Genomic DNA, 25,820 nt, shown 5'->3' with positions numbered 1-25,820 from the left:
TTCTGTCGAAATAACATGCGACCAATTTTTTTTAATCGGATTTGTTGCTTGACAAGTCGCAGAACGCGAAAGTGGAGGTATATTAATATGTGAAAGAAAATAGCGTGTCATTTATTTATAATTCTTTTTGTAGGCTTACATAATAATCGGACTTGAAATGCACATCGCCGGTGTTCACTTAATACACTTAATTTTGAACTACGAGGTAAGCTAAACAAAGTTAAAATTTTATAAATTTTGTATTAAAAGTAGTCAAAGAATTAGTAGTTATCTTGTTCTTTCGAGATTTAGTTACAAATAAGATATGTTTTATATTGAAAAGAGTGGCTAAGCAGCATTAAGGAAATAGTCAAAGGTCGTTTATACGAAACTCCCCTCACCTCTGAAGTACAGTACAACAAACATATTCAGGTTTTTTGAAAAATTATAAAATTTTATATGCAAATTTATTTTTGTTGTGGTAAATATAAGTTAAAATAAACATATATGTGTAGTGTTAAACTCAAGGTAAAGAAACGTGGTGTATGCTACCCGTTTGTTGTAAGTGAGTTTTTCCATTGTAAAATTTTGTGATGACGTCATCAACATTTTCGCAAGAACAGGTCATCAGTTTTAGTATATGCAGTATAATACTTACAATAAGAGTACTGGATGCTCAAATGTTCGGGAAGATGGAGTGAGACGTTATTGATTTGACGAATAGGATAAATTGCCTCAGTCATATTTTCTTTTGAGTCACCCTTTACAAATAAGTCCAAAAAATCTGAATGCATTGATAAGCAGCAAGTATAGATTTGTAATATTTTGCACTGTTAGAAGAAGAGCGGGGATAAACGGATAATTTTTAGTTAACGATTACTATAACCTTAAAACGTTTGCAAGATTTCGGACAATTCGATTTTTGCTCGGTGTCAAAGTTAAGTTGTAAAATGTTTGTACCATTTATTTTTTTATTCCAAAATGTCTTATACAAATTATACTTAATTTAAATATTTCAGTTAACAGGCACGTGAAATAACCACTATAATTTACGGTTTAGAGAAGACGCTCTGTATACTTTACATTAAATAAATAGTAATTACCCCTGGAGAGAATTTTAATGGTAGATTGCTGTGGATTGTAATATTAGTGTTGCACTATGCAATCATCTTCATTTATACATACCTGACTTAATTCACAACTTTTCATAAATTTGGTCTCAAATTTGTTACAAAAACTTAAACACATTGTATTCACTTCACGCAGTTACATACGTACATTGTGGACTAATTTATTTTTCCATTATTAGTATTATTACACTTTAACGATAACTTTACTGCCAAGTTTTTTTTTTTTAGATATCTTTGGTACGACCAACTCCTAATAATTCAATGTATGCACAATCTTAAACTAACGACAAAAAATGTTTTTTATTCGTACCAATAACTAAAATGCTCTCACTTTCCACTTCCACCGTCAACAAACACTAACGATGACCTGCCAAAAAATAACAAAACAACACTCAAATCCAAATTTTCGGCCCCCTCTTACCTATCGGCTTGCCGAGGAGTTGGTAATAATCTGTCCAAATCTACGTTCAACAGGTTGAAAAAAAAACATAAATGATCGCATTTCACTTTTGGTAATGACACGTGAATTAAAATGAATTAACGTACAAATTGAAACGCGGTTAAGAAAACAATCGGGCGTTGGAATGGAACACAAAAAATGCAGGTGTAAATATTGCTTAATCTTGCTTTACAAAATGAATCTTACTTCATAGGATTATTAACTTTTTTTATAATTAGAAAGGTGAGTACGTAAGTTTCGCCTTTACGATTTTTAAGAAGTAGTATGTCTGCAAGTTCGTTCAAGTGAAGAACAGTGAATGGAATTTTTCGAGTCTTTTATGTAGATCACTATTTCAGTGTTATAACTGCAGTGATTCCGCAACCAGTTCTTAACTAATGTCTCGGGTTTGTCTGGTGATTTAATTTTCATATGTATAATTTTGTAGTTTTACGCTTGCAGGCTAACAATTGTTTAGTTTATCGCAGTCGTAATTAAAGCGTTGAAGATTATGTCATATAACAGTGGACAAATTAGTTATTTATTAACTTAGTGAGTAGCTTGCTTTGTAATGTTGTGGAAAATTGCTTTCATTTTTGTTAAATATTGCTTATCAGTTATCGTTGTAATTTAATTGTCGTAGTGATTTCAAATTATGTTATAATTACTTTAAAAGTAGTCCGTTTTCTTTATTGTTTTTAAAGCTTTACTCAAAGTTGTTTTACAACAAAGGTTGTTATCTCATATTCCACTAAATGGTAAATTATAAAACTCAGATTTCGCCGTGAGTGTAGGCATCGTCACTTGGGGGTCAATATTTTTTTACTATTTCTTAAATTCACTAGCACAATATTCATTTAGGTTACATGGACATACTTTTCGAATAAATACGATTTTGAAAATTTCGTTTCAGCACTACTGAAACTATGTTGCCATATAAATAGTTTTATTGTTAGATGAAAAAGGATTACCATAATTATTTGGTTACAGTTTTTGCAGCCATTGTTGAGCAACAATTTGAATCTGTAATTTACAAATAATTCTATACAAGTTTATTACCGTCGCAAATGTGACGGCATCCAAACACTATTACATGTTATGTTATTATTTACTATATTCCTAAATTTTCGGTAAAACGAAATGAGCCTTTCTTGATTTGATCAATAAAAAAAAATTGGAAATGCGGCTGAGGACCAAACCCGGAACGCTTCCACGCTTGTGTAGCTTCGTATGTCTAAACAAGAAGAAGAAAGATAAAACAATAGAAATTGTAACTAATTTTATATGCATTTTAAGGATATCATGTAGATGGTAAAACGCTAACCAAAATTTGTTCAGTCAACCCTACCAGCCATATTTCAAAGTGATGATTTTCATTGAATATGGGGATCTATTTCTAAATAAATACACTTACTTGAATTACATTATTCATCAAATTAACCCAAGTCAAGTAGAAATCTGTCGATTCCGAAACAGCAGAGTGACTAATCCGGATCTGACAATTCACAATTCACCAATGGCGTATTGCAGGCGCTTGCACTAGGTGTTCTATCGAAATTAAAATATCAAATACAAACGAAACACAAACAATGAAGAGAAACTGATTATTATGAAATCTCAAACGCAAAGAGACAGCTTAAAACATGAGAATACACAACAAACCCAACTGAGGACAAGTAAATTCGAATCGCCAGACATCTGTATGTCCCATCTAAACCAGATGTCTGACGTACGTCGCTGAGTAACGTCCATCTCTTGATTTTAAAAGTAGACTATTTCTTTCGCAATGTCGGGCCCTAAGGAAGGATTGTAATCGAGTCCATTGACGACTGGCTGGTCTAAAGTTTTCTCGACGTTTCATGATCCCGAGAGTACGCAAAAATAGGTCTACCGTTTCCATCTGTCTGCCTGTCTATCTGCTGCTTCTCCGAATTTTTATTAGTCTCCGAAACAATAGACCGATTGTTGTCAAATCTTGTATATATACTTATTAGGGATTTAATGTAGATGGTTTCATGACCTCTAGGTTACAAAAAAATAGATCGCGCGTTTGCGTCTGTCTGGTGTTTTTCTTTTATTATTTTTATTAGACAGATAATCTCCGAAAGTACCAGATTCATTATTGCCAAATTTTTCATTAATGTTATGAAAATCGTGTAGATACTATAGAAGGTAAAAGCCAACCAAAATTAACTAATTATCCCCACCAACAACGTGATAGCATCTCGTCAAAATTTTGTACAAAAAATATAACTTAAATTTTATAAAATAATATAATCCCACACTTGTGGCAGTTTTTAATTTTTTTTATATCAAATCAAGAACATTTTTCTCGATAATATAAGAGTACACAAATGTCGCACCCGCCTATGTTTAATAATAATAAAATAATTATTATAGTAACAGTTCCTCATCTAAAATAATATTCGGACAGTTTTGCTCCATTGTAGCATAATTAATTAATCAATTCTTTTCTTTGTTTGAAGGAGACAAATTAATCAAATTTCTTTTTTTCAGCATAAATGCATGCGACCGCTGATGCTTGGTATCTGAAGGTGCTAATTGTCGAGTAAAACAAAACGAAGTTAAGCATATTATTACTAAGGGAACATTTTTTCCTGCTTAGCTGCTTTAAATATAAGTATTTTATATGATCCGCACTTGTGCGAACCGCTCCTCCTTGGCTTTTGGGTCCCCACGATACAGGGGCTGCGGCGGTGTTTGTTATTTACAAAAATCGATTTTTAATCTTATTATTAATCGAGAAATTTGGATCATAAATCATAAGTATGAATTATTGTAAAATTACAGATTTAAAATAATTTTTAGTGTTTAAACGGAGTTTTTAAAATAAAAAAAGTTAAAAATCGAGTTAATTTTTTTTTATTGAATAAATAAAAAAAATAGAACGCAAATTCGTTTTCACGGCGTTATGTCCAGAAAAAATGATTTTTTTTACGAAAAAAAAAATCAAAAATGTCGGACTTCCAGAAATTGACCGTTTTTCACAAAAAATTTAAGTCTCATCGAACCTCACATTAAAAATTTTTTCCAATTTTTTTTCTGAAAAGTATATTTAAAGACAAAAATTTTGAAAATAAAGTCCCGATAACTCAATTTTTGAAAAAATTAGTTTCTTAAAAAAAGAGCCCATTTTTTGAAAAATTCATAACTTTTTTTTTGGTTAGGTAAAAAAATTTGAAAAAATTCTCAGAAACGTCTTTAGTGGGGTAGCAAAAATTTAAAAAATTCAGCAAAATCGAAAGGGGTCGGGTTCAGAAATGGTATGCATAGATGAGATGTAGTCATCGCATAGATCTGTGATTGACGATATAAGTCCACTTTTTTTCTGCCGCAACCAGTTATGTTTTTGTTCGTTTTCAAGGTAAAAAAACTTGTTGATTGATTAAATAAATAACTGTCTGCATAGTAAAGAGGTTAAACTTCGTTACTAAAATTTTTTCATTTTCAGTTTAGCATTGTTAAGATTTAATTTACGTAACAAACTGAAAGTGATCTTGGATTTTCTTTTCAGCGTGAAATTTATGAAAATAGCAGTCTCAATTGCAGTTAATAACTTCGCCAAATCACCATGTATAATTTACGGTTTTAGGAAGATATGGCCTCTATTTTGCGTAATTCAAAAAGTAGTAATTATTGGGGGATGATAAAAATTTTGATAATTGGTAGTTAATTCTGTTTCGTTGTTTATGTAGTTGAGTAATTTAAAATTTTGAATGAAAAAATTCTCATTTTATTGCAAACCAATGATGACTTTTCCTGTAATAAGCTGATTTTTTTAGAATTTTAACAAAATTGCGAACTCTGTAAAAATAATTCAAAGTACTTATATATCTCTTTAATTTTAAACACCAAACGTTGCTTATTTTACCAGAATAACTCTTAATTTATTCTCACTTACAATCAAAAACGTTTCACCTCTACTTCCACCGTCAACCAACACTAACAATATCCTACAAAAATCTCTGAAAACAGAACTGAGCTGAAATCAAAATTTTCAAGCCCCCTCTTAAGTCTGCTTAATTAAACATGTTTTTCAAAACCAGTGTTCTGCAAAAAACACGTAGATGTGCACACCTCACACTAAAAAACTCCTGGCAAGCAAAAGTGGCAGACCTAACTTTTAAAGCTGCCATAACGTTACCATAAGAGTATGAACTTCTGTCGGGCAATCAACTCCTGTCCAAGGTCACATTGTCTCGTTACACTGGTACCTGGACTCCGGTACAAATTGATAAGAACACTTATTGTAAACCACATAAGTTTTAGCTGTTCCTTTTTAAAATTGCTGCAAATAGAAACAAACGTAAAACTAAATAAGTCAGAAAGTAAACGGATGATAAATAAAGAAGTTAGACAATGGCAGAATTTTGTGAAAACCGCATTTCGAGATACGATTTTGTAAAATGTGTCTTATATAAATATAACACTATCTGATGTTATAATTTATAGTAATTTTTTTAATTCCACGAATGCTAGTATTCTTCAAACAAATAATTATTAAAATAATTTTTAAGGTAAGTACTTCGCGTCCTAATCCAAAATGAATTGAATGTGTTCTCGCACTAATAAGCATAATTAGCGTCAGGTATATATTTGCCATGCCCAAGAAGTGAAGATGACCACGAATCGATTAGTGAACACCCGATCTGGACCGGAGTTCAGGTTGTCCGCTTCTGCCAAATAGGTAATTCGAGAAAAGGGATGTCGATAGATATCACCAACGCTAGATGAAAAAACAAAAGGCAGCCGGCACATTTGACAATCGAACATGTGCGTTTGAACGTGGTTTGAATACATAACCTTGAATGTTTTTTTCGAGTGTTGGATAATATTTTCAATTTTCACTGTTTTCTGTTACTTTGTTCATTTTTAACTCTAAAGATTTGCGTACTTTTACTTTTTCGAGAAAATGGTGTGACGTCGTAAACATAGATAATACACAGTGCCAGAGAAAAAGAGAAGGCGAAGTTTGGCATCGAATTTGCGACCTCCGGTCCGCATCCTAACAGCTTAACCACTTGGCCATAGTCGCTTATATCTTGAGTTCATGATAATATGGTAGTATACTGTGTAATTTTTTGTGGAACCTCTGACCGTTTAAGGAAAAAATTGAAAGCAGATTCGTACACCACAAGAATAGGAGTTTATTATTGTATAACATTTAATCCATTTTAAAATACAATTCTTTGAAATGACGTAATCAAATTGTTGGTGGGGATGATTACCCAAATTTTGATTAACGTTTAACCATCTACATGATATTCCTAGACGATAATCGGTTTAGTAGTTTCGGAGATTATATGTCTAATAAAAATCGACGCAGACGCCTGACAGACAGATGGGCGGGCGGAAACGGGAGACTACTTTATTCGTACTCAAGGACTCATGAAACGTCGAGAAAACATAAAAGCGGCCATTCGTCTGATGGACTCGATTACTATACTTTCTTAGCTTATGCTTAGTAAGTAACACCACATTTTTTGAACATTTTAGGGGCGGAAGCGTATATTGCGTAAATACAGTGTGTCGGACGAAGACAGAAACAGAAACATACTGTTTTACAACACCTTGCAAAAATTGAACGAATTTTGCCATAGTCAGTTCGGTTTCTTCTTTCACTTTTTAATAACGGATTTCTGCTACAATAACATCATCTGCATTTTTCTTTAGTTCCGTATTTTTAATATAAAATTGAATAAAAAACTGTAGCAATTGATGAAAAATTACTAGTAGTAATATCTACAACAAAATGGTATGTAAAATGAGGGTAAAATGAACAAAATAACTGTGATTTACTAAAGGATTATTTCTTTAAAGGATTTAAGAAGCAGGTACTCTTCATTACCAGCCAATTATCCGATTAAGATTAGACTCGTTGAGATGTTATAGATCATTTCCAGTCTATATGCTTGGTTGCCTGTTTTTAACAAAATCTTACAATTTGTTTCTCTCATTTTTTTGCTATGACTTAAAAAGTTGTAATTTCAAAGGCAAATAAAAAATTCAGCTTGATGCGTAATAAAATTCTCTATAAACCTATTTATGTTTCACTTACACACAAAATACTGTAGTATCTTCATACAAAGCGAGCTCTCGTATTTATACACATGTACATTGTAATTTTTTTAAGAAAAACTACAACAAAATTTCGAAAAATAACTTTGCGTCTCTAGAGATTCTTATGTGGGGAACACATTAGATATCGTCTACTTCTTCCAAATGCTCATATGAAACTATAACGGGAAACGGCGTTTTACGTTATTTCTGAAATAGTTTGGGTAGACCACTTTTATTTGCCAGGACCCAGGACTACACTAGAGGATTTTATAACAATAATAATAATAATAATAATATATATTTGTGTTAATAATACAACACACAAACAAAATGCTTACACTCGCCAAAAATAGACACAGTTTTAAATTGTTTAAAATTAAAACATTTTATGTGATTCGGCAGCTTATTACAGAATTTCAGTCCCCAATAGGTAACATTGTAGGGACTTCTAGTCAAACGATGAAAATCTATATGTAAGTGATGGTTACTTCGTAATGTACAAGACTGTGTTTCACCACGCAGGGAATAGTCATTTAAAAGTTCCTTCATATAAATTATGTATGTTAAGATGTAGCAACAGGGTAATGTTAATATTCTCAGTTATTTAAAATATGAAGTGCAATCGTCTTGATAAGCTAGACTGCACATGGTTCTAATTGCACGACGTTGCATTTTAAAGAGTCTACATGCTGCCGCCGAGTGTCCGCATTCTAAAATGCTATAAGTTAATTTAAAGTGAATATGTGCATAATACACAGACAGAAGAATATGCATAGAAACATGCTCACGCAATGATCTTAGTAAAAATATGTATTTAATGACCACTGACAACATGATCGATATGGTGGTACTACAGCATTCGTGAATCTAGATGAACTCCTAAGAAGTTTACAGATTCTGTTTCATTAATCCCCGGAGTGAATAGTCTTAAAGAAAAATAGCATTTTTTTGTTTTAGATTTATTTAATACTAGATTTTGTTCAGCAAAAAAATGCGTTAAAATTCTTTTTCTTCTAGTGTGTGTTGTAGTTTAGTAACGTTAAAATCTGATCTGATGTTAGTAGTATCATCTGCGTATAAGACTAATTCACCATCGGGAAAAACACTGTGATTGTCATTAATATAGAGGAGGAAAAGGATAGGTCCAAGGACCGACCCTTGAGGAACACCAGAATGGGTTACAAGATCAGTGGAATGATCGTTCTCCAGTGCCCCTGACTGACATCTGTTTGACAAATAAGATGTTAGCAAATTCCATTCAGATCAAATGTTGTGTGATGCCAGTTTACGTATTAGTAAGATGGTAAATTTTTACTCAAAATATATTTACTCATCCCTCCCCCTCTAAAAAATTGATGACGTCTCAAAATTTTGCTGAATAAATCCTATCTTAAATGTGCAAAGTATGGTGAGACAATACTCGTGATTTATCATTCCATTCATATTTTTGGGATTTGCCTATACAGGCTGACTCAAAGAAATTAATGAATGCGTAAATTTATTTTATTGATTTAATCAGGAACTACAAAACCAAATGCTTTGAAATCTTGGAGATATTTTAAAGTTGTCAAAATTTTTCCGAAAAAATGTTATCTTAAATGTGCATTGTGCAAAGTATGATGAGTCGATAATTGTGATTTATCACTGCATAAATATTTTTTAGATTTGCTTATACGGGGTGTGTGAAAAAATTAATGACTGAGTCAATTGATTTTATTGATTAAATCAATAATTGCAAAACTGAATACTTTGAAATCTTGACGTTTTGAAGTTATTGTAAGCATGGTAACTTTTTTAATGAAAATATCTGTTTATCAACCCCAGAAAATAAATTCGTTCGCAAATGTGCAAAATATGAACAGACTTTTAATCGTTGCGTTCATATTTTTTAGATTTGCTTAAACAGGTGACTCAAAAAAATTAATGAATCAGTCAATTTATTATTGATCAAATTAAGAACGAGCTACCCCATTTTCTGGAAAATGTGAGAATACGCTCGTCATTATAACAATAAAATAATGATAAGGTACGAATTATAATAATAACATTCAGAATATTTTGTTTAATGGAGGCTTATGAATAATTTTAGTCATCTGTTTTGGGGCGATGAAGTCATTCAAATCAAACAAATGTCTACATTCTTCGTGACATTCTTCCGATGTAATGTATTCCTGTAACACTATGCAACACTAAAAAACTCACAGAAAGTTCAGATCGTGTTTGAGGTTGGGTATACTTCATATACTAAAGAAAAACATGTTTTATAGCCATATCACATCACAAAACATAGATAACGGGTGTTTTGTTTTTGTTACTTTTTGTGACACTTGATTGCAAAAATATCGCTTTTATGTATCCACCCATGCTTGCAGAATTCTGTTGGTGACTTCAAAGGGATACTGCAAGATCTGGCTACAGCAGGAATGCCAATCGTTCGAAAAAAAAGAAGTTTTTCAATGAAAAACTATCAAACTATAGGCCAGTGAGTTTGACATCGCTCGTAGTCTAGGTCATGGAATCCATTATCTATGACCATTTAGTCAAGTTTCTTATAAATCACAATCTAATTCCACCTGACCAGCATGGCTTCTTACCTGGAAAAGGTGTCCAATCTAATCTTTTGTGCTGTTTGTCAGACTGGACTAGGAATATCGATCTGGGTCGCCCCGTCGATATTTTATATCTCGACTTTTCAAAAGCTTTTGACAAGGTTCCGAAACGCAGGCTTCTTCACAAATTGCAACATCTTGGTATACGAGGAAACCTTCTTGGGTGGATAGATTCTTTTCTGAACGATAGAACATTTCGAGTCAAAGTCGGTGATGGACTTTGTAGATCTGTCGATGTTGTGAGTGGGGTGCCCCAGGGTTCGGTGCTTGGCCCGCTACTCTTTGTCGCTTATATTGCCGATATCAAAAACATCGTAACCTCGCCTTTCGCCATGTTCTCAGATGATCAAGCTTTACAGCAGTAGTGCGAATTATAGGGATTTAGAACGAGATCTTCGAGCAACATATGACTAGACTCATGATTGGTTGTTACCTTTGAATTTAGATAAGCGCATAGTCGTACACCTTGGGAATAATAACCCCAACCACGTTTATTTCGTTGACAACTTAACTTCTTTCATGTATAGATTCGCACGTTGATTTGGGTGTTGTTGTCACCTCCAGTTTCTCATGGACCGAGCACGTCCAGTGAGTTGCGAGCAAAACATTTTCCAAAGCTAGTCCATTAGTCTTTTCTAAACTTTTAAAAACATATGGGCGGCCTTTGCTAGGATTTGCTAATGGTGTCTGGTCTCCCATACTTCAAAAAGACATTTTGTGCTTGGAATCCATTCAGCGTCGAGCAATCAAATTTCCGTTCGGCATAAATCGGCCTCCTTACTGCGAACGGCCTAGCCTAATGCATCTCTGCCCTCTTTCAGACAGGCGCAAACGAGGGGATCTAATCAGTACTTATTAGGCCTTGAGTAATAGTCTTTCCCCAGTGAGGCATCTCTTCCCTCTCAATACCTCAGACCGCACCAGAGGGCATCCTCTAAAGTTGCGTAAGTTGAAGTTTTGCACTTTAGCTCGCCAAAAATTTTTAGCGAATAGTTGTTTGACAGTTGGAACGCGTTACCCAAGGATATAGTGCTAGCTTCATCTATTGTAAGTTTTAAATCCAAATATATATAAGTTTTGGTTTATTAATTTTGTATGATTTCAAAAAATTCAATAAACACTTTTCATTGTGAAACCTGGTGTGATACGATTACTTCAAGCATAATCCTCAATAGGGATGCCGTCGTCACGTTTCCGACAGCGAGGGAAGTACTGTCTAAACTCTTTAGACCAATTTTTTGAGAATGGGAATTACTTTCGAGTTTTTCAAAACTGACGAATAAATACCAGTTTAAATGCACTCGAACGAATTAGACATAAATTCAAAGGCGGTTAAGAAAACAAATGAGCGCCGGAACGGAACAATAATGAAAGCGCTTTCCATTACTTAATATTGCTTTAGAAAGGTGTGTATGTAAGTTTTGCCGTTGCAGTTTGAGTGGAAATTTTTAAGTGTTGTTTAAAATGTAAATAAATGATTCTGATTTCGTGGTGTTGGTACATCCATTTCGTAACATGTCTTTAACTGTCGGCTTACAGTACAAATTACTTTTTTTTTTAATTTTGGCAAAGTGTTTGTACCAACCATGTGATCTGGTATGTTTCGGTTTCTGTCTTGGTCTGTCACACTGGATTTACGCAGGTAAAAAATGTTCGCACTTCTTAGCATTTTAGGGGCGAAAACAATACCTGCGTAAATACAGTATGTCGGACGTCGATAGAAATAGAAACATAACGTTCTACAACACCTTGCCAAAATTAAAAGAAATGTATACAGGTTCATCTACTGTTTATACGAGTACCTGGTCGTAGTCTGTTATGCCAGGTATTGGTTTCAAAAATATTAGACGGAGATCTTTATTTTTCCATTCTATGCGCTGTGAAATTAAAAAAAAAGAACTTGTGTGAAAATTATCGTCTAAAAATATTATATTTTTGTACAAATGTATAAATAAAGTTAAATATAGTGCAAACCAGCATCTCATATTATGCATTTCAATTGAGATTTACTCAAATAAATTTTAAATAACACCATCCACGAGTTTTTTTGAAGGGGATGGGTAAGCTAATTTTGGTGGGTTTTTAGCGACTACAAACTACTTGAAAGTAAATTTTAAAACGAAACACAAAACCTGTGCCTACCAAAAATTTCGTGAGGTCATCTTAAAATGACTGCTATGTTGAGTATAATATACTTCGAAAGGGTGATCAAAAAGTTTTCAAATTAGAGTTGGCCATGGAAATATTTGTCATATTTTTGATTAAACTGTTTTTTTAAAGGTTATGCATGACTTTTACAGTTTAATCAAACACATGACAAATGTTTCTATGGCCAACTTTAATCTGAAAACTTTTTGAGCACCCGTACTTGTAATTTATATATTAATACGACAAATGAGAAGAATTCATCTGTTCAACTCTTCCAAAAACTTCACTCACGCCCTTCGAAAACTTTGCTAGGTAAATCTCGCTTGAAACTCATTGTATGACATGATGTATCCATGTTATTTTATTATTATTAATGACACGTATACAAAAAAAAATATTACTGACCTTCCAGAATTTGGGGAACATCACTTGAACCGTTTGTGATTTAATTAATAAAATTGGTTCACTCATTATGTTTTTAACATCCTAAATAAATAATTGCAAAAAATAAAAACAAAAAATACTACTAAATTGTAAACAACCAAACACAATTTTTAATATATATTTTAATAAATAATTTTTAACAGTTGTTTTCAAATCATTAGATCTTGTCAAAATAAAAAAAAAATCGTTTCGTAGTTTCTAAGATAAACCATAAAATTTTCTTGCAGAAATCTTAAATTTTACTTCATATCTTTTATTTTATTATGTAGATGTTATGATAAAAAAATTATAAAATTTTCGGAAACAACTTTTATAGTAATTTATCGAAGAAACTGGACTCGTTTGATGGTGCTTCATTCAGGTGCGAAGGAAATTTGGTCTTTGAACTTTGGAGCAGGTTTTAGTGTTTGCGAAGCAAAATCATTTTGCTTATGTTTAAGTAAATATGTACATATATGCATAACTAGACTATTTATTTTTGAGATACAACCATTCTTTTCTTTTTTTTTATCTCTGATTAATATTCTACCTACCAGAGGGCATCCATAAAACATGAATCACTTATCTAAAAAAATGTGCAATTACCTGTTTGAACTTTGAGTAGGTCAATGCCAAGTAAAACAAAATTTGACCATCAGACCGATTTAATGAAGTACAGATAATGAGTCGACAGTTCGTTAAAATAATCTTAGTCGTTTTTTAAGTAGTGGAAAATGCGAGCAATGCCAACATCGCAAAGGACATTTAAAACCCGCAAGGTTGCTGCCCTGTTATTCTTAAAAATTACAGCCAAAATTTAGTCGTTTTAGTGAATGCCAACACGATGCTTATTTGTCTGTTGGTACTATTAGTAAGTGTAACTTTCAATGAAGCCATTTTTACTGACGAAAGGTGGCAAACTGTGCAAAGAAATTTTGAAAAATATGCCCATTCAACACATAAACCATTCCCTGAAACATATGCAGATTTCGGTAAGTCAATGTCTCTGAAACATCGAAATAGTTCCAAAATTCTTCTCGTAGATTACGATTTTATAGTCGTCGGATCCGGTTCCAGCGGTGCTGTAGTCGCCAGTCGCTTATCAGAAATTTTTTCTTGGAAGATCCTTCTTTTGGAAGCTGGAAATTCGGGCAATTTCCTTACAACGGTACCACTTTTGGCTGCCCTTTTCCAGTTAACGCCTTATAACTGGAATTACACCACTGAACCCCAGGAAGGTGTTTGCCTAGGCATGGTAGGACAAAAATGTGCTTGGCCAAGGGGAAAAGCTCTTGGTGGTAGTAGTGTTATCAACTACATGATTTATACCCGTGGGAATCCGAAAGATTACGAGAAATGGTATAATTTAGGGAATGATGGGTGGTCGTACCCTGACGTGCTTCCCTATTTTAAGAAGTCGGAAAATTGCAAACTCGGGAAAGAGTGTTCTAATGGGTACCACACTCAAGGAGGATTGTGGTCAGTGATGTATGCTTTCAAATCGAGAATTACAGAGGCCTTCGTTGAAGCTGGAGTCGAAATGGGGGGGAAAATCGTCGATTATAATTCTGAAGATTTCATGGGATTTTCCCCTTTTCAAGCGAATATTAATCGTGGGCGGAGACACAGTGTTGCGGATGCGTTTCTTTACCCTTTTGTTACACGTAAAAACTTGAAGATCCTAACATCCGCCCGAGTCACGAAAGTGTTGTTGGATGATACAGGAAGTGCATATGGTGTCGAATTTCAAAAAAGAGGGAAAACGTACATTGCTCGAGCTTCTAAGGAGGTGATTCTTTCAGCGGGTACTTTCAATTCCCCACAACTTCTAATGTTGTCAGGGATTGGTCCCCGTGAACATTTGTCTGAGTTGGGGATCCCTACCGTTAGGAATCTACCAGTTGGTCAACGGCTTTATGACCATATAGCGTACGTCGGGTTAGCATTTAAGATAAACGAAACTGTAGAACCACCAGAGGCTATTTTTAACCCAGCGGAAACCTTCAAGTGGGTGTTTAGCGGCACCGGAGTCTTCACAAGTCTGGCTGGTGTCGAAGCACTAGGATATATAAATACAGGGTCCATCCCAGACCCTAAATACCCAGATATAGAATTAATTTTCGCAGGTGTGGGTTCTTTAGAGAGTGATTTTGGGCTGGTTGTAGCCAACGAGCTTCGCATTAAACGTGAAATCTATAATGCTGTCTTCAAATCTTTGGAACTAACTCCTGCGTATACCATTATGCCGATGCTTCTTCACCCAAAATCAAGAGGTTATATGAAACTAAATTCCAAAAATCCCTACGATCGTCCTTTGTTCTACGGCAACTATTTCTCTGATCCTGAAGGCAATGATATCAAGACCTTGTTAGCTGCTGTACGGTATATACAAAAAATGAGTCAGACTACACCTTTTCAGAGGTTTGGATCAAGAATACATGATACTCCTATTCCGGGTTGTGAGGAGTTTGTTTTTGATTCTGATGAATATTGGTTTTGTGCTTTGAGGACTTTGACTGTGAGTTTACATCATCAGATAGGAACTTGCAAAATGGGTCCAAATAGTGATGAAGAGGCTGTTGTTGACGAGAAATTGAAAGTTCATGGAATCAGCGGTTTAAGGGTTATTGACTCTAGTGTAATTCCTGTGACGTTGTCTGCTCATACAAGTGCACCAGCTGTGATGATTGGAGAGAAGGGAGCGGATATAATTAAGCAGGATTGGGGGGTATTGTGAAATTTCGGGAAGAGAGAAAGGGAAATGAGTGCGAACAGATGAAATTAGCAGTGTCTATGTAGTGAAGTGTAAAACAATGATTCCCCGTTTATAAAATCAAAGTCTTTAGTCTGTATTTGTGCCTGTGGTGTCTCCTTTTCGAAGTGACCACCTAGATATTGTACCAAAGTAGCAATTTGCAAAAAAAATCCTTTATGCGTCATATTTTATTGATATGGTTAAAGATGTAGTATATATACAACACACTGTTGGACAAAATAAAGCAATAAATCAACTTTTTTAAGAAACTTTCAAGTTCATCGAGTTAACTTAATTATTGAGTTAGTGTAAGTGAAACATTTTCTTCTCTATTTGAGCTGTTTGTTGTACAAATTTAATTAACTTTTCCTAACCTTCGTTGTACAAAATATTCAACATTGTAAAAATGTAGCAAACATCTCTACAACAAAAATAAAGCAACAAGTGCACATGCCATTTTTTATTTCTTCATAATAAAACCAAGAAAGGAAAATAACAAAAGCAAGCGATGACATTAGTTTATTTAAGTTACTAATCGATGATATATCCATTATTTTGTATAATTTTTTCACATCACCGGAGAGAGTTTTCCATACTTTTTGGATTTTTGTTGGCAAAAATTGTTTTTTCGTGAATACGGAAGTTCTTATTCGTCGCTTCACTTCCTCCCACAAGTTTTCAATTGGATTTAAGTATGGCGACTACGCTGGCTACTTCAAAACGTGGATGTTGTTTTCTTGGAACCACTCTTTAACAATTCGTGTAGCATGTTCTGGATTGTTATCTGGTTGAAAAACGAAATGTAAGGGCATTTCCCACTCTGCCTAAGGTAGCATAACATTTTGAATATATCCCTTTACACGAAACGATCCATAATTTCATTAATGACGTGTAGAGGCCCGACGCTATTCCAAGAAAAACTTCCCCCATTGGAACACGCTACCTTTGCCATATTTTGTAGGAGTTACTTACTTAGGATTAAATCTAGTAGTAATTGGGCGTCTTCGTGCTTCATTCTGTCAGAATTAAATGTTTTATAGCGAGTTCCATAAAAAAAAAAATCCAATCATCAACTGACCGGTTTAAATGATTACTTGCAAATTCAAGTCTAGCGCGTCTGTTTTTTGCAGAAATAAGTGGTGTTTTGACAGGGCATCTACTAAATAATTTAGCTTCGACAAGTCTTCGCTGCACTCTCCTCATACCGACTTGTGGTTCAGTAATTTTAGTAAATATTAATATTTTGCAATGAAATTGTCCAATACTTGAATATGTATATAGGGTGAGTCACTAAGCGCCCGCTTGTTGATATCTCATTAATTATTGGAAGCAGAGGAAAAATTCTAAAACTAAACTTGTTCGCTTTTTTAGATATTATATATGTATTAATAGTATATTATACGCCAAGGTAGTGAAGACAATCATTATCGACCGAACACAGATTAGATTAGATTATAAGCGTGAGGTCTATAAAGATCTTCACTACCGTGGCGTATATACTATTTTTTTCACTAGTAGCGCACTAAAAAACACAGATTTGTAAAATTTTCAATTTATTAAAAGTAACGTAACAGCACTGATATCACCTGACAAGTATTGATACTTTCCATCATCATTTGCCACGTTTGAAAAAGTTGTTTTGTAATGAGGTTTGTAACTGCAAACTGTCCATTAATTTATGTAATTTTTCTTAAGTTACTTACAGTTACTATGTACCCCTCCCGAGATGCTGATATGGCAGATAACACTTTTATATTCCTCGTGAAGATGATTTCAAAAATCTGGTAATAATGGCCAATTTTCGTTTGTGAAGAATTCCATAACCTAAATCTTTATTATTAACCTTAGTCAATAATAACTTCACTTCCATTATTAACCTTGGTGAAATCTAATTATCATTATTGACTTTGGTAGAGAAAAACGAATTCAGAACTCACAGACAAGCATGATTATGCTGCACTTTTACGCTACTAGTTAAAAAAAAAAAATAATTCAATCATGCAGTACTGTATCGTATTCTGTTTTGTTCTCTTTCTATTTTGTTTAGAACATCACGTATTTTGTTACTGCATCTTATTCTGTTTTGCCCTCTTTCTTTTTTGTTTAGTATTTTGTATAGGTATAGTTGATAGTCATTGAGATTTTTAATTTTTTTAAGGGACTCATTATCATATTAAGAAAAATACAAAAAAATGGAGTACGAAGCAGGAATGAAATAAAAAGGTGTTCTATTTGAAAATCGTAAAATTAATTTTTTATAAACACTGTATATTAAAATTTAATTAATTGATACCATAACAAACTTTTCACAAAAAATTGAAAAAAAAAAATCTTAAAAATAATGTTGCGATTTTTTTGTGAATTATTACATTGCTACAAAAATAAAAAAACATTGGTCCAAAGTTGTTTCGACAGAACTTCCCTCGCTCCTGAAGTACTATGAAACATATCCAGTATTTTCGAAAAATTATAAAATTTGTTCTTGCGGATTTTTTTTATGAGAACCCCTATAAGTTGTATTAAATATGTAAGTATATAATATTAAAGTAAATATAAGAAGCTTGCACGCGTATGTTTTAAATAAGTTTTTCTTTACAAAATTTTGTGATGACGTCATCAACATTTTAGCAAAAACACGAATTTCACTTTGGATAGGTGAAGTGTAATAGTAATGATAACAACATTGTTTCAGGAAAACGGAGTGGGCCGTTCCCGATTTAATCAATAAAATATTGTCTCATTCATTAATTTTTATGAGTCATCCACTATAACAAGTTTAAAAACTTTTAATACAATGATAAATCAGAAATACAGAGTCATCACATTTGAACATTTTGGATAGGATTTATTCGGCAAAATTTTGAGATGACGTCATCAATTTTTGGGAGGGGATAAATGAATAAATTTTGGTTAACGATTTATCATGATTCGGATAACCTTAAATATTTACAAGATTTCAGAGCAATCGGTTTTCCAATTTCAAAGTTATACTACAAAATATTGTTATTCAGTTGTGAATTTTTTCCAAAAATTTTGGATCTATAGGGTGAAAATTTGACACAGATTCACACACCGCAAGTGCAGGAGTACCTTATTTCATGAAATTAAAAAACAACTTATTATAAATTTTGGAGATGACGTCATCCCGTTGGTGGTGGGGATGATTAGCCAAATTTTGGTTGGCGTTTAACCATCTACATGATACTTATAATATACATACAAAATTTGGCAACAATCGGTTCAGCAGTTTCGGAGATTACGTGTCTAATAGAACTGGATACAGACCGACAGACATACAGATAAACAGACATACGGAAACGGGAGACTACTTTTTTCGTAATGTATGGGTCATAAAACGTCGAGAAAACGTAAAAGTAAAAAGTCGGCCGACGGGCTGGATTACAGTACTTCCTTTGCTTACACTCAGGAAGTAAAAATTAATTTTTTAACATTATTCGATAATAATTCCGGGATGTCATTTGTCAAACGAGACACTGAATGTCCTTCGGAGCTCTGTAATTTCAGATATTTTTATGTTGGCTACAGAGTGTTTTTTCCAGGTTTTTTCCACACTGTAACCCACTGACAGTGTGTGAAAAATTGTAGATACCAAAAATATACAAAATCCCCAAAAACATTATTTATGATACAGGAGGATAAAAAAACATTTACATGCTTTCAAGCTTCAACGCTTTTACTTTTAAATTTTGACAACCACAACTTCACAAAAGAAAAATTCAGTACAAATTTAGATGCAGAATTTGGTAGCAAACTCTTAAGTTTTCATCAAAATTTCCAGGTTTTAAACGGGAACTACAACATTGTTACGCAGCGGAAAATTTAGTCTAACCTTGGTAAATTATTTGAGCATACATAAGAAGTTATAACCATAAAGCCCTTCCACTAGAGGGGCAGATACCGGAAACGTAATACATTACAATTAGGGTTTTGTCAGGTTCCCATGCAACAACGTTTAGAAAGTACAAAAAAAACCTCTTCAAACTACTTAACATTAAGTTAATTTCACAATGTTATAATAGTCAACAACAAATGTGGTGACCGCTGCAAAAATTCGAAGTGGCAGTACAACTACAAGAGCAAATCGTGAAAATTACAACCAATGGTTCTTCAGCGATTTTCTTGCAGCTTCAAGAAACTAGAAGATGCGAACGTAAAATGGACATCTCACAGAAATTAATAATGTCACTATTAGGCTAATAAAACCAAAATAGTTTAGTTCTAACCAGGACAATCGACAGTTGAAGTTTCCTTACTAAAAAATGATTCTATTAGTTACATACCTACTATCGGCAGTATCATCGGAAGGTGGGCCAAATGAAGATTTTACAGCTTAAAATGTGCAGTGTTGTAGATTGAATGTGAATAAGCATCTTAAAAACACTTGTAAATGCAATCTACTATGAAAACTGGCCTGGAGAAGACTTCACAGTTTCATTAGGACTAAAGTGAGTATCAAAATTCGAAAAGAATTACTCCACAATTGTCTAAGAACCAATAACCTCTACTCCTGACAAACTCTTTTAGAATAAAATCCAAATTTTTAGAGCATTCATTTTCAACAAAACAACTTCATGAATTGGTTTTGATCCTACTCCAACCTATACTAACGTGCTGCCGTTCTATAATTTCCTCTCCAATTTTGGTGATTTTTATGTTTTTCGGTGGTTTGTCACTCAGTTTTATCCACGCCAGGTTACAAATATTTAGTAACGGATTTTGGCTGTTATTGATCAGAAGTTTCCTTGTTGTGAGGGTTATGAATGGGAAAGCGATAATTACTGGAAATGTGGAAACTTCCACACATATTTATGTTGTTGGGGTTGTTTGAAAATTCCCAACCCGTAAAACAAGAATAAGAGAAGAATAATTTGTTAAAGTCATAGGACACAACAAGCAACATCAAACAAGTTATATTATCTACAACTGGCGACCACACGAGCACATTGTAAAAAAATGCGGAAATTTGCAACATCAGTTTATTTATATTTCCCGTCCCGGTACTAGGTCTAATATATATATTATAATATACAACGTTTATTATGTATTGTAGGTCCATATATCTAGTTTTAATTAAATAAGTTACTCTTACCAATTATTGTAATTTCAACAATAATCTCATACATACATATACCTATGTATTAACAACGTCACAACAATATGATTACACCTCCTGCGTTAGTTTATTTCAAAAATATTCGTCATCCTCATTAGTTAACCATTAAGCAGGTGCAAGTGGTACAACAAACTAAAAGTAGAACAGCACATCATTTTACTGGGAAAATGACTAGATTCAAATTATCTTACCCACCACTTTTTTAATTTTCCAAAAGTGAATGAACTGAAAAAACCTGTATAGATATAATTTATAGGTGCTGATATACCCACAATGTGAAAACTATTTTTAAAGTAAATTCAAATATATATAATTGTGGTTTCTGGTACTTCCCGGGGTACTTCAGTTAATGTTTTGTTTGACAAATAAAATAATTTTGACAAAATCACCGGCCCGTTTTACGTTTTTCGCTTGTCACTTGTTAGTTATTATTATTTGACTACGATTATATTTAAGTAATTAACTCAATATGAACGAAAATTTGTTTGAGAACATACTATCATCACAATTATTATGATTAAACGTTTATTTTATCGCGTTAGTAAACCGGGTTTTCATTGGACGAGCAATAATTAGTACAATCGCGCAAACTCTGTTGAAAGCGTCATGAATTCATTAGTATCCATAAAATGTATATTTCATTTATCTTCTCAAAAAAGGAACAGTAGAACACCGTAGCGCAAATGTTCTAAACTTGGTGCTAAATAAATTGAATGAAAATCACGGAATATGTTTCCAGTAGTTTCGACGTTAATTTTTTTGGAAATGTTGGTAACACTATCCTTTTCAAGAGTAAGTGAAGAAAACATTCGCGAATTTCAAGCTGGAGTCGACGCTCTGATAAAAGAATCACAAAATTACACCTTTGAAGAAAAGAATTTTGACACCAATTTGCACGTGGAATCTGGTGTGCAAATATTCCTTTCACAAATTAAACACTAAACTTAAATTTTCAGATCCAAAACACTACGACTTCATTATTGTTGGGGCGGGAGCTGCCGGTTCGGTTATAGCAAACCGTTTGAGTGCAAAGCACTACAAAGTATTACTCTTGGAGGCCGGAGGACCAGAAACGCCATACACCCAAATTCCAAAATTAGGTCACTTCTTGTACAATACTGGTTACAACTGGGGGTATTTAACGACTCCTCAGAAACACATATGTAGAGGTACATATAAACGGCTGTAATGAGTAACAACTAATTTGATTAGCACAGGAATGATTGATAACAAGTGCGATATGGCCGCTGGAAAAGCCCTAGGTGGTAGCACCGCCATCAACAACATGTACTGCACCAGAGGTAACCGTGAAGACTACAATAAGTGGGCGGCTATGGGCAACCACGGATGGTCCTACGATGATCTTCTTCCTTACTTCAAAAAACTAGAAGACGCATTTGTGAAACCCTTTGATCCTGTATACCGTCATCGTGGAGGGCCTTTTCACATCGAGCATCCCCGGTATTGGACCGACATTACTAACGGTTCTTTAAGTGCCGGAAAAGAACTCGGATTTGACAACATAGACTTCAACGCTAAGGAACAGTTTGGAATGGGCCGAACCCAACTCAGTACAAAACGTGGAAAAAGACACAGTACAGCACAAGCGTATTTAGTACCAGCACGTAAAAGGCCGAACTTGGTAATTAAACCGTTTAGTCACGTGACCAAACTTTTGATTGATTCTGAAAGCAAGGAAGCAACTGGTGTTGAATTTTTCACGAATGGCAAACTGTACGCAGCTAAAGCAGAAAAAGAAGTTATTCTATGTGCTGGTGCTATCAACACCGCCCAGATTTTGAAACTATCGGGAATTGGACCGAGGGAAGAACTTGACAAATTGGGCATTCCTGTGGTGGCTAAGCTAAACGTGGGGAGACGTTTCAAAAATCACGTGTCCTTCTTAGGCCTGGGTTTAATCTATAAGAACACTACACTTGCCAAAGAAGATGAAACAGCCGAAATAATTGAATACCTCCAAAAAGGAAAAGGTCCTCTCAGTGTACCCGGGACTGAAACAATCGCTTACTTCAAAACCGGTGCATCAGGTCACAAAAGACGTTACCCCGATATCGAGTTCTTCTTCCATAACGAAAATCCAGCCATTACAGCAAAGTCTTTCAGATTTAAGCCTGAAATTTTAGAAAGTTTCAAATCCCTAGGCAACAAAAGAATTTTGGAAATTGGAGTGATGTTAACACATCCTCAGTCAACTGGGACTGTCCTTCTGAAAGACAAAGATCCTTTCCACCATCCTTTAGTTGATCCAAATTCACTTTCGGATCCTGATGACGAAGACTTCCGTACTCTTCTCGCTGGTATCAAGAAGGGGCTCAATTTCGCTGATACTGAAGCTTTCAAAAAGATGAATTTAGTTGTTAATAAGTACAAAATTGCTGGTTGTGAAGACCATGAATGGGGAAGTGATGACTATTGGAAGTGCGCTATTAAGCTACTCACCGTTAGTGTGCACCATGTCACGGGTACTGCAAGAATGGGTCCAAAATGTGATAAGGATGCTGTTGTTGATAATAAGTTAAGTGTGTATGGGGTAGAGAAGTTGAGAGTGGCTGATGCTAGCGTTATTCCTATTACTATAAGTGGACACACAATGATTCCGAGCATTATGATTGGGGAAAAAGCATCAGATTTGATTTTACAGAAGTGGAAAGCGAAAGGGACTCCACAGAATTAAGTTTTGGTCCAAGGGTTTTATTGTAAACAAGTATACAACATTTTTAAACCAGCGGTATTTAAACTAAAAAAGTTTTCTCGGTATTCTAATGTTCAAATTGTTTGAAATGTAATTTATACACGGGGTGAGTTACTAAGCTCATGATCCTCCAGATCTCATTAATTATTATTACTAAACATAGGAAAAAAAAAGTTAAAGATAAAAATTGAGTAGTTTTTAAGTAAGTGCAATGCACTAAAATTATTTTCAACTGTCAACTCTGTTTTTCAGGGACATCATCCACCTTACCTTGTATATTATATATTTTTACATACTCTGATTTGCCTCGCCGTAGACTTTATAACTGTGGTTTATTTTTGAAATTTGTATGCAATGTTGCCACGTTATTCCAATTTTCCTCAAATTTTGTAGCAAAAGTTAAAAAAAAAATTATAATCGGATTATTTTTAAAATCTTAAAATTTCAAGATAATTGGAATAACATGGCAACGTCATCAAGATGTCAAACATAAACTAAGGTTTTAAAGCTTTGCGAATATATAAAAATATGCAGGTGTACCTACTATTTAAAGTTACTAAGTTGTGTATTATGTCTCAAAAACACAATACTCGGCTTATTTGAAAATAAACTTCGTGTATGATACACAAAAAACTTTACCCTTCGACTTATTATTTTAAATAATTATTGAGATATCCAGAAACGTGCGATATGTGTAAACATATTTATATTTATATTGCTATCCATTGCATATTAAAAATAAAATCACAAAAAATCATAACAGAAGATGTATATTTCATTAAAAAAAAGTGTAAAAAATAATGAAATACCACAAATGCTAGTGCATTTTAGAGTAAGCCGAACAAATGTCAAAAGATAGAAATGCAGTAGCACGTATTGAAGTGAACTTGAGGCCGAAATATGAAGGTGAGAGAACTTATTTCTTCCATATCTTTAAAGACAGTCACGTTTCCTACACCTCTTAGACATTCTAAAATTGTATATTCACTACTTTCTTTTGTGACACCATCAATCGTTTTTAAACAGCAATACTTTTTTAATAGATACTTAAAACACAAAACATTGAGTACAGTAATGTTTAAAATATGAAGCAATCAAGCAGAAAAAAGAATTTAATCATCCAGGAAAAACTTTGTTAATCAATGAAAATTGAAATCTGATAATATTTTTTTATTTCAACCAGCTTTTACACAAACCACAGACATTTGAGAAAAATTTGTTTAAAAAATTTCACTACTACATTTAAAATTAAAAATTTCTCAAACAGTAAAAACATAAAAAAAATTTGAAGGTACCATCGCACTTTCCCACCAAACCATGTAAATAAAATTGCCATTTAAAGAATACTGATTATGCCACAGTTTTGACAAGGACAACAATGATATTTTTATGGCCAACTGCATGATAATATTGTCGTTATGGTAATACTTAGCAGCCGAAATTTAATAGATTATTATGGACTAGTACCATAATGATAAAGTAAAGAGGCCACCTGTCAATGTCAATAATTTATTCAAATTAAACAAAAAACCTAATAGTAATTATTATTAATAGTAATAACACAACTGATATTGTTCGCAATGCCCACAGGTTGTTTTATTTGTGGTTCTTCTTTTGTGCAGTCGCTGGCTGCCCTAAAATTTTCTTTGACGTAAATTTGTCTCATTGACAACTCCATAGTGTGACTAGATCTTTATTTTTTTTCATTTTTGCATTTTCGAAAAAATCTTTAATAATCATTGCAATCGGCCATAAAAGCTTTGTATGTAATTTGTACACAAACTGGCCTTATTGCCGCGCTTCATTTATCGACTCGGTCGCTGCGTGCCCTCATCTAATAAAAATCGGCTCGGCCATAAAGACCTAGTTTGTGTACTTATTACATAAATAGCTATAATAACCATCAAAAAGTTTACGTTACTATAACCACCTTTTTATGCTGATTTAAAGTGAGCAATAAAATAAATAAATGTTCATAAAAAAAAACATGCCCCACAATTTGACAAAATCAGCTATAGAATTTCAAATTTGTTCTTAAAATATAGCAAGCGTAGTTAGTTTGACGTCCGAAGGTCCAAATTTTACTAAATTTTCACGTCCTGCAATTTTTTCTACATACTGAAATATGTATGAAGTTTTTATTCTACCATTAAATTTTTCAATTTATCTAAAACACCAATAAATTATTCCCTTTTGGAGTTTAAAATATTTTATTATGTGATACTGCAACACATGTTTCGGTACACAGTATACCTTTGAGTAATTCAATATCATCTGAAAAGATCCTGTGTATCAAAAAACGTGTTGTTACTACAATACATGTTTCAGTTTGAAAAACATTTTTTATTGTGTGATACTTAACACAATAAAATATGTATTTCAAACTCAGAAAATATTTTACTTAATTAA

General features: G+C 33.5%; 4 protein-coding genes across 4 annotated transcripts in view; 3 read left to right on the top strand and 1 right to left on the bottom strand.

Moving 5' to 3' along the window:
- Positions 1-25,820, top strand: part of Flo2 (Flotillin 2) — a 227,164-nt gene that overhangs the window by 15,990 nt on the left and 185,354 nt on the right. The gene's annotated exons all lie outside the window — the stretch shown is intronic.
- LOC135142279 (glucose dehydrogenase [FAD, quinone]-like) overlaps positions 1-25,820 on the bottom strand; it is a 34,756-nt gene that overhangs the window by 4,635 nt on the left and 4,301 nt on the right. The gene's annotated exons all lie outside the window — the stretch shown is intronic.
- Positions 13,654-15,546, top strand: LOC135142307 (glucose dehydrogenase [FAD, quinone]-like). Its single transcript, XM_064073994.1, has 2 exons — positions 13,654-13,801; positions 13,853-15,546. Exons 1-2 carry the CDS (start codon positions 13,654-13,656, stop codon positions 15,544-15,546), a joined length of 1,842 nt encoding a protein of 613 aa, XP_063930064.1.
- Positions 21,408-23,511, top strand: LOC135142100 (glucose dehydrogenase [FAD, quinone]-like). Its single transcript, XM_064073761.1, has 3 exons — positions 21,408-21,605; positions 21,655-21,867; positions 21,916-23,511. Exons 1-3 carry the CDS (start codon positions 21,464-21,466, stop codon positions 23,391-23,393), a joined length of 1,833 nt encoding a protein of 610 aa, XP_063929831.1. The 5' UTR covers positions 21,408-21,463; the 3' UTR covers positions 23,394-23,511.

This window comes from Zophobas morio, unplaced genomic scaffold (genome assembly GCF_036711695.1).
Source record: "Zophobas morio isolate AGI-343-1 ecotype UQ-CSIRO unplaced genomic scaffold, CSIRO_AGI_Zmor_V1 ptg000046l, whole genome shotgun sequence".
NCBI classification, from domain to species: Eukaryota; Metazoa; Arthropoda; class Insecta; order Coleoptera; family Tenebrionidae; genus Zophobas; species Zophobas morio.
This window is presented reverse-complemented; position numbering and strand designations above follow the sequence as displayed.

Coding starts and splice junctions, on each gene's coding strand:
- LOC135142307 (XM_064073994.1), top strand. CDS start 13,654: ATGCTTATTTGTCTGTTGGTACTATTAGTAAGTGTAACTTTCAATGAA. Junction 13,802..13,852: donor TGAAACATATGCAGATTTCG/GTAAGTCAATGT, acceptor TTCTTCTCGTAG/ATTACGATTTTATAGTCGTC.
- LOC135142100 (XM_064073761.1), top strand. CDS start 21,464: ATGTTGGTAACACTATCCTTTTCAAGAGTAAGTGAAGAAAACATTCGC. Junction 21,606..21,654: donor CAATTTGCACGTGGAATCTG/GTGTGCAAATAT, acceptor TTAAATTTTCAG/ATCCAAAACACTACGACTTC. Junction 21,868..21,915: donor TCAGAAACACATATGTAGAG/GTACATATAAAC, acceptor TGATTAGCACAG/GAATGATTGATAACAAGTGC.